We start from the raw sequence: 16,695 nt of genomic DNA, 5'->3' as shown, positions 1-16,695 counted from the left end.
CGCTCTGGCGGATGGCGCAGCGCGCGCGCCCGCGTGTGTGTGTGTGTGTGTGTGTGTGTGTGTGTGTGTGGGGTTGCTGAGAAGACACCCTGAAGTAAAATTGAATACGCTTCTCTAAAATGTATCACATAACCCTGTAGTGTCATCCACGCGGACAAGTGTGTTGGACAAAGAGGTGAGAGAGTGTACAGACAAGTGACAGACGAACTCGAGTACACACACGCACAGGGCGCCAAGGGCTCAGGGTGTGCGTTTGGATCGGGGGAGAAGGAGGCCAGCAGGTGGTAGGCACACGGAGTTGACTACACCCCGTACTAGCACGTCCGGCACTCACCCCACCATCACCATCACCAGTCCATCCAAAGAGGGCCAACAAGCGGATATGGTCACTTCTTTCGAGCCCACTCGAAAAGGTATGCTCACTGCACTCGAGTTTCTTGTTGCCACTCGCTCGAAAGAGAGAGAGAGAGAGAGCTTGAGAGAGCTTGAGAGAGAGAGAGAGAGAGAGAGAGAGAGAGAGAGAGAGAGAGAGAGCTTGAGAGAGAGAGCTTGAGAGAGAGAGAGAGAGAGAGAGAGAGAGAGAGAGAGAGAGAGACTGCTATTTTTTTTTTTTTTTTTTTTTGGCAGTTCGATCAATGGGGTGGCTGCTTGCACAGCCAGTGAATGCTTGCCGGTGGGGGTGACGTGACATTGGAGCAAGATACGGCTGAAGGCGCCCTGCAAAGTAAGTCTCGTTGGGGGTGGAAGCGACGGCTGGTCCGGCCTTTGCTTTTGGCTCAGCCCGCACTGGATGTCACGCAGTTTTGCTTTGTTGTGATGGGCTCTTTTCATTCCCGCCGACGACCCCCCTAGTCGTCCCCGCACCCTCGCTCCGTCTGACACCTTGACATCCTGTACACAGGCATAGTTTTGTTGCTGGTTGCTTTCTTGCTGGGATTGGTGGCTGGCCGTGGGTCCTTGGCTGGCGACCGCGCCACACACAAGAGAGACGTTGATGCAGTGAGAGTCAACACTATCAGCATCACCGGTTCCACCAACAACAAACACGAGCAACAGCGGCATGAACGTCGACGTCGACGAGCTGGCGGCGCCAGAGGTGGACGCCAGCTGGCGTGAGCACGCCGATCGTGAAAGAGCGCCCCGACTGCAGGCACTGGATCGTGCCGTACTCGAGTTTTTGATCGTTGAGGGCTACAGGGATGCTGCTGAAGCACTAGCCCATGAGGCAGACCTGGATGCCACCGGTGACCTCAGCGCTGTGGACACTCGACAACAGGTGCCCCGTGCCTGGCTGCTCGTGTCTTGACTCCTTTCCCAAGTCACCTTGGTTGCTGTGCCTTTGCATCTCGACGCCATCATCCTCTGGCCCGCTGGTCTCATCCTGCGCGTGGCCGTAGATTCGTGAATCCATCGACGCTGGGGATGTGGAGGGGGCGTTTCGCCGCGTCAATGACATTAGCACAGACATTTTTGATACCGACAACCAGCTGTACCTCAAGCTGCGAGTTCAACAGTTTATCGAACTGATACGCAAAGGGGCCTTGTCTGAAGCCATCAACTTTGCTCAAGTTGGCACCTCGCCTAGCCTCGTCATGTGCTGCTTGCTCCACAGCCACTCAACCTGCAGACTCATCTCGCTGCCAATTTCTTGTGTCAGACCGAATTCAACGTCGACCAGTTGACGGCCAGCGATGCGGATGAAGAGTCTTCAGCCACAGCAGCCCTTCGCTCTGAGATTCAGCAGGCCATGGGCCTTTTGGCATTTGGGCAGCCACAATCGTGCGTCACTATTATTTATTTACTTATTTTTTTTTTTTGAGGGGGGTGGTGGTGGGGGTGGGGGTTGACTTGATCTTTTTTGTTCATCGTCACTCCAGTCCCTTTGCCTCTTTGGACATGCAGCCAGCTCACCTCGCTGCACGGTGCACGGCTCATCACTGATATTGCTGCCAGATCCCCACTGCAGGGCTTGTTGTCCGTTGAGCGCCGCCAGCATTTGGCTTCGCTGATCAATACGGCCGTGTTGCAAGCTCAGGTAGGACACCTCGGCTTGGCTCTCGTCCACTTGTGTCGCCTCATCTAATGGGGGCGATTGTTGATTTTGCAACTGTCATCGCAGGGAGTCGAGGCACGCACAACCTTGACAAACATGGTTCGGCTGCTGGAATGGTGCCAAGAGCAAATGACGGAAGCTGGTATCGCGTATCCAGCGCTGAACCCAGCCGAGGCCGTCGAAAAGGCGGTCACCAAGCTCAACGCCAGCCAACCCATGGAGGGCACCGTGGTTTAGATACACTGGCAAAAGCCTGCCTCCTACCAGGAATGCTTGGGCTTCCTACTAGCCATGCCACCCCTCACTCCCTCTGCTCTTGTCAAATGTCTCGTGTCGAAAAATTACATATGCAATGTGTGCCGAGTTCAGCTTTGAGGGTGAACCTGTTTCAGAGCATCGGGAAACTTTTCCATTTTTTCCATTCCATTCTTTCGTTCTTTTTCTTCCGTTGTCGGTACAAAAGAGACGCAAATGAGTTGAGACAGAAATCCAGGGCACACGGACATTGCCTGCAGAGATCCTCGGGACACTGCGGCTTGGCACAGAACGAGGGTCACATCTTAATACAGCTTTTGCGCTTTCTTTTGGAGCGCATCCAGCACCGACCCAGCGTGCTCAATCGTCTGCAATGCCAAGTCATAGCTGCAAGTAGCACGGAACAGGTGGGAACCAACAAGACGAAGCAACAGTTAAAAAAAAAAAATTACCACGATTGTCATGCGCAAGTCATGGGCCAGAGGAAAAAAAAAAAGAAAAAAAAAAAAAGATTCCGGGTCGAGCCTTACGTCTCATCCTTGGTTTCAGGTTCAAAAATTTCCAGACAGCCTGTGCCTTGGTCGAGGATGCCGTGGAGCTGGCCGTCCAGGATCATCTGTGAGAGCTTCTTCTCCACGTCAGCCACGGAGAGGTTGATGGTCTCGGCGACGTGGGTAATCTCTACTCGCGAGAAGGGCTCGACGATGCGCGCCAAGTTGGACTGCAACAGGGAATCCCACAAATCATGAACATGTCCTTGAACCACCATGTCATCTTGCAGTTCCTGAAGCAATGCAAGAGGGGAAGGGTTAGAGGTGGTGTTGATGAGAAGTGAGCCTCGGCGCCCGTTTATTGAAGGCCGTCTTCAAACACAAGGAGGTGGGCCTGGCCTTGTTCTGCAGGCGCGGTCGATTTGTTCAACGTACCGAAGGATAATCCTTGAGCGCCCGCTCAAAGTTGGCAACGGAACGCTTCAGGTCGGCGGCCGCGACGGCCTGCATGGCCTCAATATCACGGCCCGAGTACTTGAGAGCCAGTTTGCCGGTGACAATGGCCGGGACATCTGCGGCATCCTTGAGCAGGACCTTGCTCAGCAGCATGTACTTGAGGCCACGAAGGGCGTTGGCCGGCATGTCCACTGAGTCGTAGCCTTCAAAGGCTTCGTAAAAGTATGAGTATGCAGTCTTGTAATCACCCTCCTGAGCATGCAGGATGCCAGACTGCAGATCGAGCGCGGCTTGCATCTTGGGCGGACAGTAGATGGTGTTGGCGGTGGTGCGCGCTGAAACGAGCGAGGCGCGTGCCTTGGGGTAGTTGGACAGAGCGAAGAGGGCTTGGGATTCCATCAGCATGACCTCAACGAGCAGCTGGCGATCGTCCAGGCGCTTGAGCTCCCGGACCAATGGCTGAAGCTCTGCCAAACACTCTTGGTATTGCTGCGTCCCAGCAGAGAGCCATCAGAGTGGCGATTGACGGGGTGAGCGCAAAGATAAACAACGCAAGTCGTGGTCAAGCCTAGCCTGGTGTTGTGAGAGCAAAAGGTAGGGCACGCACCTTGGCATCGAGGTGGAGGGCAATGAGTCGGACTTCAAGAGCCTGGCGCAGAAACGTGCGCTTGTTCTCCTGGGCCCAGGCAATGCAATCCTTGCACATGTTGACTTTCTATGTGGCGCGCCAATCGACGAAGAGGCAAGCGGACGGCTTAGGTCCAAGGTAGGGAAAGGGGCGGAGCACATCAAAGTTGCGGGCAGAGCAGAAGGATGCGCTAAACAGCGCGCTCAGACCTCATCGGGCGTAGCGGATTTTAGCTCGACAAAGCGGTCGATAAGATTCTTGAAGACCTTGCCGCCCTTGGCCTTGCTGATGACTTCGAGGAAGGGACGAACGTCATCGATAAGCTGACGCATTTCGGCAGCCTTGTCATATTTGGAATAGAGCTGGCTCAGCTCGGTAATGTCCTTGTCGCGCTTCTTGATAGCGCCAGAGACGGAGCGGTCAAGAGGCTGTGCAACTGTCAAGGTGTCAACGAGCATGGGAAGAAATTGTGTTAGGTGTGGGGTGGCGCCAATGTCGACATCAGGGTCGGATCAAGAGTTGCAGAGCAAGCACATCTATCTGGTCCCAACTGACTTGCATCACGGAGGGCTTGCATGGCGCCTTCTGGGTCAACCAGCGTCTGAGCTTCATGGTGAGCCTGGTGTTCAAGCTCGTCCTCGGCATCCACGTCCATTCGAGCCTCCATGGTGGCCATGATGCTGGTGGCTGTCCGTCAAAACGCAGGCAGGACGGGCACATATCCACGACCAGTGAGAGGCGACGAGGCGGGGACGTCAAGCCTCGCAACAGTCGATGAGTCGATGGTTGCCAGTGTCCGTGACAGGGGGCTCCTGACCTACTATTTGTTTTGCTGATGTGTTTAAACAGCCGGCGGCGTCCGGGGGGCTTACAGGCGCGTGCTGCAAGCTGACACGGCACCGTCAAACCTCAACAGCAGCTACTGGAGCCGGTTCAAAGAATGCAACAGCCACTAGCACCTGCGACTGAGGCGAACTCGGGCCCGAGCGTGTCTCAGGCGGTCTGGTCCGGTTCAGTGTGTGTTAAATGGGCCTTCACCACGTCACATCAAGTCACCAACGCCACTGAGTTGAGTTTCTCTCTTTCTCTCTCTCTCTCTCTTGAAATTTTTTTTCTGCTTTTGTTGAACAAAAGACAGATCAAGTACATTTAGTAGCAATGAGGGTGGGGCAAAAACAAACGAGTTTGAGTCGATCGTTCTATCTTCGGATGCTTGCACTATATTTAGATAGCCCTTCACGTTGCACAGGCCCACAAGCTTCAGCTCCCACGTTGTCGTTTGCATGAATGTGTTTTAGCCGTTGAGAGAGAGGAGGTAGAGAGAGTGTGCTACCTCTTGTCAGTGTTCAACTCGTGGTCTCCCTCTCTCTCTCTCTCTCTTCACTCTGCCTCGTGTGTGTGGTATCAGGGCTGCCCTCACACTTCCCTCTGGCGCTCACTGATCGTGAACCGACATCATGGAGCAGGAAACCTTTGAAGAGCAAGGTGAGCTCCTTCTCTGGCCGTGGCCTGCACCGATTGCAGCGCCAAGACTTTGAGTGGCCGTCGTTTGTGGCAAGACTGGATGCCCTTTTTTTTGTGGTTGTCTGCCCTTTTTTTTATGTTCTTTATCGGCTTTGTTCCGTGTGTGCGCCGTCGCGCTCCCAAGCACTGTTTCTAAAACCATCAGCTGGTCTTCTCTCTGGCGAGATGGCTTTCGCTGCAGTGCAAGATTAACAATGTCGTATTTTTTTGGCTGTCGTGGTCGTGGGCCTTACGGCTCCCGTCCTGTGGCATGTCAAAGGGAAACCGGCATGAAACTTCCTTCTTTCCGTTGCCTTGACTGCTTTTTTTTGGCATTTGAGAATTTTTGTTTTCTCTGCGGCCTCTGGTGCTGTGCTGTCAGTCGACTGATCATCATAGCTTCAAAGCCCTTCAGTCTTGATGCATACCTGACGCGACAATGGTGTGACTTTTGTCTCGCAGAAATCACCGTTGCGGACATTAACGCCAATGTCCCGCAAGAGGTGCAAAACTACCTCCGCTCGTTCAACAAGGCCATTCAAGAGAAGAGCCTCAAGGAAATCGAAGAGCATTACGAATACAAATGGCGTCGCACCACCGACCAGTACGTTGGCACCAAGGTCCAGTTTGATCACGTGTTTCCAAAGAACCCAGCTGAGAGAACTGCCATGACCGATTTCTGATTTTTTTCCCTGGGTTCCCATGATTCATTAGATACTTCAAGGACAGCCGATGGCCCGAGCCCGTGTACATCCAGGCCATGTTCGAGCAGGAAGGCCAGGAGGACTCGTACTTCGTTTCGTTGTATCCCGAGCTCTACTACCGTGATGTCTACTACCGTTCCAGCAACACCAACATTGAAATCACCGTGGAGGATCGCCATGCCTCGTACGACCACTACATTGAGCTCATCAACATGTTTGTCGGTGAGTTTACTCGTCATCTCTAGTCTTGCTGACACTGGCTATCGTCACAGGCCATTCCTAACCGGCATTTTCAATGGGTTCTCTTTTGCACAGAGCCGGATGCGCCTCTCGACCTCGAGCTGCCTAACAAGTGGCTTTGGGACATGATTGATGAGTTCTTGTACCAGGTTGGTTCTTCTTCTTCATTCTTTTTCTCCCAGCTGACATCTTGCCATGGTTGTTGATAAAACAAAACAAACACACTCGTGGGAAGTTGCCAAAGATGAGCATCATACTGCGTTATCGTCCTGATTTTATGTGATGATACTTGACCTCTGACAACCTGAGGCTCCTTCCCCACCCCCACTCCAAGCACCCTCGCACATCTTTGGCCATGTTTCAAGGCTTACTCACGCTCCCATCATGTGCGTGTCATTCACATCTCATAGTTCCAAGACTTTGTCATTTTCCGATCCCGCGTTGATGACGCCAAGACCGAGAGCGACTATCAGGAGATCGCCGAGCGACCCAACGCCTGGAACGTCACCATTGTTCTCAACGCCCTGCACTCCCTCATTCTCAAGAGCGAAATCAACGAACAACTCGAGGCCTACCGCAGCGGCCAAAACCCCACTGAGATGGCTGGTGCCTTTGGCAAGAGCAGCCTCTACAAAATGCTCGGCTGCTTCTCCCTTGTCGGCCTTGTCCGTCTGCAGTGCCACCTTGGTTAGTAGCTGTGTCGTGCAACGCTTGAACACACGCATGCCGTCGAGTCTTGTCGTTTGGCTATCTTGGCATCCCTTGTCCGCTTTTGCCTTGTTATATGCGCCGTTCAAAGCAACGTCAAAGAGGATCCCTTCGGGGATTCCATGAATGATGTTGAAGAGGCGGACGCTAGATTGAGTTCTGCTTTTTTGGAGGCGTGCGGCTTTTTGTGCCGACATTTCCCCCTGCTGGCAGACGATATTTCGTTCCTTTTCTCGCCTTTTCCGAGTGTGGCTGAGGCACGCGCTGCGTTGTCTTTATCATCTCTTGCACGTTGGTCTCACTCCACCTTGGCATTGCGCATGTCATCAGGCGATTATCGTCAAGCTCTGCAGATCATGAAGAACGTTGATCTGGATCGCCGTTTCATCTTCTCTCTCGTGCCGGCCTGCAACGTATCTCTCCACTATCATCTCGGTAAGATTTGTTTCGCCTTTGAATCTGTGCATACTTTTGCAGCTGTTAGACTGACTGCTTGCTCTTTTCTTGGCATAGGATTTTGCTATTTGATGTTGCGCCGTTATCAGGATGCCTTCCGTCTGTTCGAGTCGATTCTGATCCAAATGGCCAGCCACCGTGGACCTGGTCATTACGATGGAGGCCGCAAACGCGACACCATTGTCTGCCTCCTTGCTCTCGCCTACAGTCTGCTGCCCCAGCGCCTTGAGCGCTCGGTCGAGCATCTGATGAACGAGAAGGAGGGTGAGAACATTCGCAAGATTCAGTCTGGCGAGGGTGCCGATGAAGCCATCAACCATCTTCTGCTCCGTGGTGCTCCTCGATTCCTTTGCCCCTTTTTGGCGGACCCCCAACAACCTCCTGAGGAGGACGTGCTCAAGGCTGAGTCTGAGCGACAATTGGAACTGTTCAAGCAAGAGGCAAAGCAGTTGATCCTTTTGGGTCAAATCCGCAGCTACCTCAAGCTCTACACGCGCATGAAGCTCGAGAAGTTGGCCAAGTTCTTGGAACTGGTGCGTTTTATTGTGTTTGCATGCGTGTGTGAGCCTAGTTATTTTCGTTTCTGTTTTTGGTCGTTCTTGTTGAAGCGGTCCAATGATGCTTTCTATATTGGTACTACTTAAGCGCTCTAAGTGCTCTGTCGAGACTAATGATAAGGTTTTAATTGTCTGATGGACCTTCTATTATTTTTTTTCTCTTCTTCGTTGTGCATCTTCTTTTACCGACATGTCCATGTCTCATGTGCTTCTTCGTCTTGCACCCCCGCCTCTTATTTTTATTTCAGACGGTGCCGCAGCTGCGATCAATGTTGCACAGCTTCAAGCACAAGATGAGCCAGATTGTTCATACTCCTGGAGGCGAGCCGCTGGCCGGCGAACGTCAGTTCACGGACAGCGTTGACTTTTATGTTGATGGCGATGAGATCTGCATTGCCACCATGACTGTCAAGAAGAGCTACGGCGACGATTTCTTGACAGCTTCCCTGAAGATGGTTACGTCTAACCGATAAACGCTTCCTGTTGACGCTTGTCCAAGCGCATGTTCTTTTGAACCCTTCTTTCGTTTTCATGTGCCGTCCTTTGATGTTGCCTTGTTTTCTGTCCTTTCCCCATCCAGCCACCCCGAGAGGCCATGCCTCATTTTTTACTTTGGTTCACCTGCCCCCCTTTTTTATGCCTTTTTCTTTTTCTTTTTTTCTTTTTTTTTTTTTTTTTCCTTCGCTTGACTTTTTCCTTGGCATCGATGAGTGATATGTTTTCTGCGGTATGTGACTGACGGTGGCGGTCAACGGTGGCCTCGCCACGTCCACGTATGCTGTGATGCCAGCGTGTGCTCCTCCGCCCAACTTCCTTCTCCGCCTTTGTATGTTTATTGAACCCGACAACCAAATTGGAAAGATCAAACTGAACCGAACTGACTCCAACATGACACCAAGACAGAGAAGAGCCCTACTTAATGTTGAAACGTTTGATCAAGTGTTGTGCACTGTCCAATATGCTATGCGAGAGGGTTGAAGGTCAGCAGCCGAGAGTGATAAGCCCAACGACGGGACCTAACCGTATAGTAATAGAAAGCAACTGTGGTACCCACGACAGCCCGAACCAATCCTACGAGTGATGTCTCAGCCCCTTGCAATTGTTGAAATACACGTGTGTGTTGTCTTCAGTTCAGTGTGTGTCCCTTTCCCGGCTTGAATGTGACTTTGGTCTTCATAGAACTGGGCATGTCGACAAAGCGACCACGCGCTGAATTTGGGGGTTTTTGTTTTTGATTTGGAGTCAGTCGTATGCGATGAGCCGGGGCACAACACTCTCCAAACGGTCAACTAGATGGCAGCCATCAATTTTTACATGGAGGCACCACGACCGTACGAGCCTTTGAACTGGGGCTGGAAGCCAGGACCGGCACCACCAACCTTGCCCTCGTCTGAAGAAAGTAGCAAAAGCAAGGAAGAGTACGAGTGAGCTAGCGTGCAAAAAAACAGCGGCAGGGCGATGCATGTGATTGGATGGTGAAGGATGGGTATCAGTTGTCTTGTTCTCAGAGTAATTAAAGGTAGCTAGGGTTTTCAGCATGTGCCGACCCACTACAGGCCGACATAAAGCCAAATGCCTGAGTCATCAGTGAACAAGAATAAACGACAAAAGCACCACCAACAAATCGAAGACACAAGCAAGGCGGGATTTTGTTCTCAGAGAAATAAAAGGTAGCTAGAGTTTTCAGCATTTGCCGACCCACTACAGGCCGGCATAAAGCCAAATGCCTGAGTCATCAGGGAACAAAACTGGGTCGAGGCAGACCCAAACGCGCCTTGCCCGTGCCGGGGAGGAAAAAGAATCAGACACAAACACAACACAGGTCATCTTTGCTTGTTCTCAGAGATGTAAAAGGTAGCTAGAGTTTTCAGCATGTGCCGACCCACTACAGGCCGGCATAAAGCCAAATGCCTGAGTCATCAATGAACAAGAAAAAGAAGAAACACTTGGTGTTCGGGCGGGTTGGGGAACAAACACGGCCATAAAATAGCATGGACATGTCAAAGTCGTTGGCAGATTGCCACTCCACAAAGCAATCGTATCAACAAGTTGTGGAGCTGTTTGGTGTATCAAAAGTTGTGCGTGTGTGGAAGCTGGATCATTTGGAGAGCAGGCTTACCACGGCGGTAGGAATCCGCGGCACCACGGAAACCCGAGGCAGCAGGGCGAGCAGCCGCGCGACCGGGGCGAGCGGTGGGGCGAGCAGGCTGCTTGTGGGTGTTGGGCACAACCTCCGCGGGAAGGTGGAGGTAAGTGCGGAGGTACTCGAGACCCTCATCGGTCAGGTACCAGTAGTAGTGGCGCCACGCGAACTGCTCCTTGACATAGCCGCGAGAGTTGAGCGACTGGCAGGCCTTGATGACCTGGAGGTTGGGGATCTCGGCCAGCTCAGAGTGAGCGGGAGCGTTGAAATCCTTCTCAGCGATGAGGACACCCTCCTGGAAGAGGCGGGTGTAGATCGCCTTGCGGTTCGCCTTGGGAATCAGCATGGTGCCTGATGACATTTAAGGGAGCAAACAGAGGTGGTACAAGATCAGCAAGCATGCATCACGACAAGCCAGTGTCATCACCACCACCACCACCACCACCGGAGGAGAGTAGCCAACCCGACCACACCCAAATCAACAAGAAAACCACACGGACAACACGACGAACAACGCTGAGAGAGAACGGCCGGAAACTTCAAGGAGAGGTGGGGTATCAAGCATTGCGTCCCCAGGGGCATCTCGGTGGTTCATTGATCAACGATAACTGCCATAATGAGGCGAGGTGGTAGCGCTGCCGGTTACCGCCATGCCACGCCAATGTGTTCCAACCAGACCCGGCGAGCCGCATCGAAACGGGAGGCGTGGCATGTCGGGCGGCATGAGGCAGCCCTTGCCCAGGGCAGTCCCTTTCAAACCCATTCAAATAAATGACAGCTGTGTGTACGACCGCCCGCTTTGCCTCCGACACATGCATCCAACACCGACATCAAAAGGGCAGCGGTGCAGCGACAGTCCAGGGTCGCGACTGGCAGGATGGAACGGCTCACCGGTTTGCTGCGAATGGCGGCCAGAGGAAAAGGCTGTTCGCGCGTGTCAGGAACCGTATTGTTTTACGGGTGTTTTTCCCGCGTGGTTGATACAGCTGAACACGTTGACTGGTCGTGTGTTTCTTGACCCCGGTTCACACTTGGTAGCACCGGAGAGATGAGCCAGTCGTTTGCTGTCAAGCAAACCTTCCAAAAAGGATGACTAACATCTGGTAACCTCAGCTCCTGGTGTGCCAATTCATCTGACAATTCATCGTGTGTGTGTGTGTGTGTGTGTGTGTTGTGTGTGTCTGTCTCTCTCTTCACGTTGAGGCCGCNACAACACACACACACACAAACACAACACAACACAACACAACACAACACAACACAACACAACACAACACAACACAACACAACACAACACACGGACGGACGGACGGACGGACGGACGGACGGGCAAGGAGGCGGATCGGGGATCTCAGTTTTGGCAGCTGGACGATTTTGACGCGCCGCAAGGGGGAACGGGGCGGACGACGAGGTATGTCGATTTTGGCTTGGGGAGCGGGATGGAGGGCGAGGAAGAGGGAGCAAGGATAGGTGGAGGCGGTGATTCATGACGGCGTTGCGTGATCAAAGCAAAGTTGGGGGCGGGGCTCTTGAGGCGACGGCGGCAAAAGAATTCTTTCGCCGCCGCTGCACCCCTTGATGCGCCAGATGGCATCGCTGCCTAGCGACCCTGAATGAATCTGGCTAGCATGGGTTTGTGGGTCGTCCTCGATGAATGCACACCTCGGGCAAGCTGATCTCGAGCTGCTCGTGTGCCCCTTGTCTGCGCCACACAGGAGCGCAAAGGAACGAGTTCTAGCCGGGCCCATATCAACTTTCCCATTTCCTGGTGAGGCCGACCCGATTACTCAAGGTTGGAAGCCCCCAGAGGCAGTGTCATCAACGGTGCCAAACAGCTGGTCAGCCCCAGGGCACGCGCAGATACGATCTGGCGGTGGCTCAGACCCCGGCCTGCCCGCCACTTTGCCTTGTACGCTCGTCGCCTTTGGGCCCACAGCGTTCAGCGCCGTGTCACCTCGCTGCTTATTCCTACTCGATATTCCACGAGTGTGGTTGCTGTGTCCAGCACCATGGGTCTCAGCTCCACCAAGCTGCGAAACATCAAGAACGAAAACCCAATCACCATCTGGCAAATTACGGGCGACCTGGGTGCAGGTGCGCGCCCCCTCCTAGACCCTCCTGCTCGGCTCCAGTGCCCACTTGGGCCCAAACACCTCCCACTTGTTCATCGCCTTCCTAGCCCTGTGTCCCTCCTGTTCCTCATCTCTGCCATGTCATCCCCCATTTGCTCCGCACCCCCACCAGGCACATACGGCAAGGTTCACCTTGTGCGGCATCGACAAACAGGTCAAAAGGCGGCCGCCAAGATTGCTCAAATTGGTGCCAGCGCTCAGCTCAGTGATTTTTCCACCGAAGTTGACATTTTGACCAGCTGCCGCCATGATAACATCACAAACTTTATCGACGGCTACTTCAACAAACCTGACTTGTGGATTATCATTGAACTCTGTGATGGTGGATCCCTGGGCTCGCTCGTTGACAAGACAGAAGCCGGTTTTGATGAAGGCTACATTGCTCCCATCATGCACCAAATGCTCAAAGCCCTCGTCTTCCTGCACGCTCATTTTGTAATCCATCGCGACATCAATTGCGCCAATACCCTCATCACCCGCCACGGCACCGTCAAACTCGCCGACTTTGGCGTATCCGCCCTCGGCAAGAGCGAAGACCAGCGCCGGCACACCTTTGTCGGCTCTCCACATTGGATGGCTCCAGAAGTCGTGGCCTGTGAAAATGATAGCTCAAACGCCTACAACTCGCGCGCCGACATTTGGTCGTTGGGCATCACAGCTTTGGAGCTAGCCCAACGCCGCCCGCCGCATGCTGACCTCCACCCCATCAAGGTACTCGACAAATGACCCCGTCCGCCCGACACTAGTGGCCTTAGCCAAGCTGTCCACAACAATCGCTCATTTGTTGCAGACTCATTCCAAAGTTGCCTCTCCCCCTTGCGTCGTGCTATCCGGGTTTTTCAGGTGTTGTTCAAAATTCTCTCTGGACCTAGCCCGACCCTCGACGCCAGCCGTGGCTTTAGTAGTTCGTTTCACGATTTTGTCGCCTCGGCACTGGTGAAAAAGCCCACCGACCGCATCACTGGTACGCATTTGTGGTCATCAGTGCCGCCCCGCTTCCCCCCCCTTCTTGGGATTCCCGTCAAAGCTCACAATTACATCACCATTGTGCGATGGCTTTGATAGCTGGAGCTTTGAGCAAACACCCCTTTGTCAGCGAACAGGGCGACAAGGGCAAACTCAAGACGCTCGTCCAATCCTTGGTGTAGACCATGAGAAGTTGATACGGCCTTCTCCACAAGTAGGCTGCTGCGTCTTGTTTTGACTTGAGCAGACACCAGCCCACGTGCTGTCTGCCTTCTGTGGACCTCATTGGTCGGTATGCCACCTCTTTGCTGACACCGTGCATTTTGCACGAGGCACTTTGAATGTTCTTCTGTCGAGTCCTCCGCAGTTTAATTTTGGTTCATCTGGCTTGTTAGTGCCTTGTTTTGTTTGACTGTTGGTCACTCTTTTGACTGTTTCACTCGGCGCCCTGCGGGCGGCCAACTGGGCGCGCAAATGCATTTCGACTTTCCATTCGACTTGAAGTTGCTCCGTGTCCGAGCTTGGTAGAGTACAGCCCTGTTCCACACCCTTCAGGATATGTGGTTCAGTCTGTTGCTGTGTTTCCTTTCCACGAGTCCTGATGTTTGTTCATCTTTCTTTTGATAAAATGCCCCTGCTTCCGTTCTTTGGTCATGCGTCTTGTTATCTTCGGTTTTCGCTCATCACATGAGCTTCCTTGACCAACAAGAATTGAACAACTGATGCCAAACAGACTGGTCTTTCCTTTCTTCGGACCCCTAGATCAGGCATCGGAAATGACCAAGACTCGGTTGAAAGAGTGTTTCTCATAAATTTTTATTTTTTTTCACTTCTCGACGCGGGAAAGAGACGCCAGCCACAAGGTTTAGGAGTCAGGCCATAAGCTACAAGAGGCGGCAAGGTCCTGCCACGAGTCAATCCAGTTAAAGACTATTCGGCATCTCAGTTCGCGGGGGTTCGGACATCGTCAATCTTCAAGATCATCTTGACCAGCTGAGTGGCTAGGCTGATCTGCTGCTTCTTGCCAATCAGTGTTTCAAGAACGTGTTGCTGCTTCATGTCATTGGTGCCCTTGCTCAAGCAGTCAACACCCAGATATGCGTTGCCCTCCTTGACCTGACGGGCAATCACCTCGGAGACCGTGGCAATGGGAGGCAAGCCACTGTTCTCGGCCAGGGCCAGAGGAATGCTCTCAAGGGCATCGGCGAACGAACGCATGGCGTACTGCTCCAGCGACGACACCTGTAACGCAAAGGCAAATCGACAACAAAACGGTGAGGTCATTGCAACTTAAACGAGCAACGAGGACGAACGATAGCACTTGAACGCACCTTGTCAGCTTCGTTCTTAACGGCAATGGAGCAAGCGATTTCGGCGGCACCGCCACCATACACCACACGGTCGTCGCGGACGAGGTTGCGGACCACGCAAATAGCATCGTGAAGGCTACGCTTGGCCTCGTCAATGATCATCTTGTTACCACCACGCACAAAGATGGTCACGGCCTTTGAGTTTTGGCACTCTTCAATGACCATCATGTGTTCCTTGGTGGTGCCAAAGGCCAACTCGCGCACGAGGCCAGCCTTACCCAGCTTGTCAGCGGTGAGCTCGGAAAAGCGGGGCACGATGCGGCCGCCAGTGGCAATGGCCACGAGCTCAACCTCGGGGCCACCGACCCAGCGGACGGCGGGCAGCTCCTTCTGGAGGAGCAAATGGTTGGCTTCGTCATCAAAGCCCCACTGGCAGAGCACGAGGTTGGCACCCGTGTCCTTGACCTGTTGGACCATTTCGGCAAACTTCTCCTGCTCGTACTTGCGCAGCTCTTCGTAGGCCGCAACCGAGTTGATGTCCAGCTTGTGCGTGGTCTTGGGCTTAGGGGGCTCAAAGGGGCAGGTGAGGATGGCCACGCGGGCATCCTTGACCGTCTTGGGCATTTGCGGGTGGCTCATGGTCTTGTCCAGAACGACGCCGTGCACGAGCATAGTGTCCTCGAGCTTCGCACCTTCCTTGCCATCCATCTTGATGAGTTCAAAGTTGACGTCGCGCTTTTCGAGGTCGGCGACAGCAAGCACGGCATCGACAGCAATCTGAGCAAACTGGCGGTGACACCGGTTGACAATCTTTGAGCTGAGGGTGGTCATGGCAGTCTCCACGAGCGTTTCAGGGTTCTTGACATCGACGGGAAAGGTGTCGGCAATGGCATCCAAACGGTCCAGAGCAACCTTGGCAGCCATTTCATAACCATCGGCAACACGAATAGGGTGCAGGCCGCGGTCCAGGAGCTGCTCGGCCTGCTGCAGGAGAGCACCAGCCAACACCACGACGCCGGTTGTGCCATCACCAATCTCATCGTCCTGGGACTTGGACAGCTGTACCATCAACTTGGCAATCTCATGACTCACATCCTAACGTGACAGGATTGACCCAGTTGAGGGTTAGTGGCAGTCTCAACCAAGGAATGTGGTGCGAGGTTGGGTGGACAGAGTCAACTCACCATCTTGTCGAGGATGGTGGCACCATCGTTGGTGATGGTAATCTCGCCATCAGGGCTCACGAGAAGTTTGTCCAAGCCCTTGGGACCCAGGGAAGTGCGGAGCGTGTTGGCCACCGAGCGAGCGGCCAGAATGTGTGCCTAATCAAGTGAAGAAACGAAAAAAAAAAATCAGAATTGACCAGGTCACTAGAAAGAGACATGGCACACAGCAGCACAAATAGCACAACCCAAACGGCGCCCTAAAATGACGACATGCCACAGAATCGGGCGTCAAAGTTCTCTTCCCTTCCTCCTGGTTTTTTTTTCTTTTGTTCCTCAAAAAAAAAAAAAAAAAAAAAAGAAGAAGAAAAAAAAAAGCACGCCGACGCGCGCACAGCTCTAAAGCATGCTGAGCTGGGTGGGCCAACAAACCTTCTGCGCTTCGAGACCGGAGAGGCGAGCTTTCTGGTCTTGATCACGGATGATGAGGAAGGGGCGACCGTACTCGTCAAAGGTAACCTGACCGTTCTGAGCGCTGTCCATGGCGGCGGTGTGTGGACCTGCAAGGGTGTGTGACGGTGTTTTCTTCGGATCTGGGCCGAAATTGGCCAACCGCTCGGCAAACTGTGCCGCAACTAAGCAAGATGAGAAAGACGGGTTGGGTCAACGCTGAGCAAAAAGAGGTGCCTACGTGACGAGAACAGCATTCAAAAGCACCAGGCAGACACTGTGAGGTGGCGCCAGGGTATGGTCGATACCAGTGATAAACGATGAATTGACAAGCAACTGCCATATAACACCATATAACACACACACACACACACACACAAAAAAAAAAAAAAAAAAAAAAAAAAAAAAAAAGTGAAAATAGATGGAGAGAGCGAGGATAAGAAGAGTTGTGAACAGAGTAAGTTGTGTTGCCGAGCGCGA

At 53.1% G+C, this 16,695-nt stretch overlaps 6 protein-coding genes across 6 annotated transcripts; 3 read left to right on the top strand and 3 right to left on the bottom strand.

Moving 5' to 3' along the window:
• Window positions 1–1,060: 1,060 nt before the first annotated feature.
• On the top strand, window positions 1,061–2,415 carry MONBRDRAFT_39214 (uncharacterized protein; the record flags this gene model as incomplete). Its single annotated transcript, XM_001750560.1, has 5 exons — window positions 1,061–1,276; window positions 1,398–1,568; window positions 1,658–1,779; window positions 1,954–2,035; window positions 2,120–2,415. The coding sequence occupies 5 exons, from the start codon at window positions 1,061–1,063 to the stop codon at window positions 2,288–2,290; spliced, it is 762 nt and encodes a 253-aa protein (XP_001750612.1). The 3' UTR covers window positions 2,291–2,415.
• Window positions 2,416–2,834: 419 nt separating this feature from the next.
• Window positions 2,835–4,550, bottom strand: MONBRDRAFT_12666 (uncharacterized protein; the record flags this gene model as incomplete). Its single annotated transcript, XM_001750525.1, has 5 exons — window positions 2,835–3,092; window positions 3,235–3,744; window positions 3,863–3,970; window positions 4,093–4,319; window positions 4,439–4,550. The coding sequence occupies 5 exons, from the start codon at window positions 4,548–4,550 to the stop codon at window positions 2,835–2,837; spliced, it is 1,215 nt and encodes a 404-aa protein (XP_001750577.1).
• Window positions 4,551–5,340: 790 nt separating this feature from the next.
• MONBRDRAFT_39212 (uncharacterized protein) lies at window positions 5,341–8,921 on the top strand (the record flags this gene model as incomplete). The annotated part of the gene is made up of 8 exons (XM_001750559.1): window positions 5,341–5,368; window positions 5,849–5,990; window positions 6,101–6,312; window positions 6,406–6,479; window positions 6,741–7,017; window positions 7,369–7,473; window positions 7,552–8,027; window positions 8,300–8,921. The coding sequence occupies 8 exons, from the start codon at window positions 5,341–5,343 to the stop codon at window positions 8,522–8,524; spliced, it is 1,539 nt and encodes a 512-aa protein (XP_001750611.1). The 3' UTR covers window positions 8,525–8,921.
• A 302-nt stretch (window positions 8,922–9,223) lies between these two features.
• On the bottom strand, window positions 9,224–11,097 carry MONBRDRAFT_34624 (uncharacterized protein). The gene is made up of 3 exons (XM_001750524.1): window positions 11,086–11,097; window positions 10,171–10,545; window positions 9,224–9,441 (listed from the first exon to the last, which is right to left on the bottom strand). The coding sequence occupies exons 2-3, from the start codon at window positions 10,538–10,540 to the stop codon at window positions 9,362–9,364; spliced, it is 450 nt and encodes a 149-aa protein (XP_001750576.1). The 5' UTR covers window positions 10,541–10,545; window positions 11,086–11,097; the 3' UTR covers window positions 9,224–9,361.
• A 1,106-nt stretch (window positions 11,098–12,203) lies between these two features.
• Window positions 12,204–13,474, top strand: MONBRDRAFT_30075 (uncharacterized protein; the record flags this gene model as incomplete). Its single annotated transcript, XM_001750558.1, has 4 exons — window positions 12,204–12,288; window positions 12,439–13,037; window positions 13,170–13,290; window positions 13,392–13,474. 4 exons carry the CDS (start codon window positions 12,204–12,206, stop codon window positions 13,472–13,474), a joined length of 888 nt encoding a protein of 295 aa, XP_001750610.1.
• Window positions 13,475–14,234: 760 nt separating this feature from the next.
• MONBRDRAFT_39210 (uncharacterized protein) lies at window positions 14,235–16,453 on the bottom strand (the record flags this gene model as incomplete). The annotated part of the gene is made up of 4 exons (XM_001750523.1): window positions 16,198–16,453; window positions 15,787–15,924; window positions 14,624–15,697; window positions 14,235–14,534 (listed from the first exon to the last, which is right to left on the bottom strand). The coding sequence occupies exons 1-4, from the start codon at window positions 16,306–16,308 to the stop codon at window positions 14,235–14,237; spliced, it is 1,623 nt and encodes a 540-aa protein (XP_001750575.1). The 5' UTR covers window positions 16,309–16,453.
• Between the last annotated feature and the right edge of the window lie 242 nt (window positions 16,454–16,695).

Source organism: Monosiga brevicollis, genomic scaffold (assembly GCF_000002865.3).
Source record: "Monosiga brevicollis MX1 MONBRscaffold_43 genomic scaffold, whole genome shotgun sequence".
Classification (NCBI taxonomy): Eukaryota; class Choanoflagellata; order Craspedida; family Salpingoecidae; genus Monosiga; species Monosiga brevicollis.
This window is presented reverse-complemented; position numbering and strand designations above follow the sequence as displayed.

Bases quoted from the DNA above. Each gene is read 5' to 3' on its own strand.
- MONBRDRAFT_34624 (XM_001750524.1), bottom strand. From the start codon at position 10,540: ATGCTGATTCCCAAGGCGAACCGCAAGGCGATCTACACCCGCCTCTTC. The intron at 9,442-10,170 runs GTAAGCCTGCTC...TACTTTCTTCAG, and splicing joins CGCGGATTCCTACCGCCGTG to ACGAGGGCAAGGTTGGTGGT.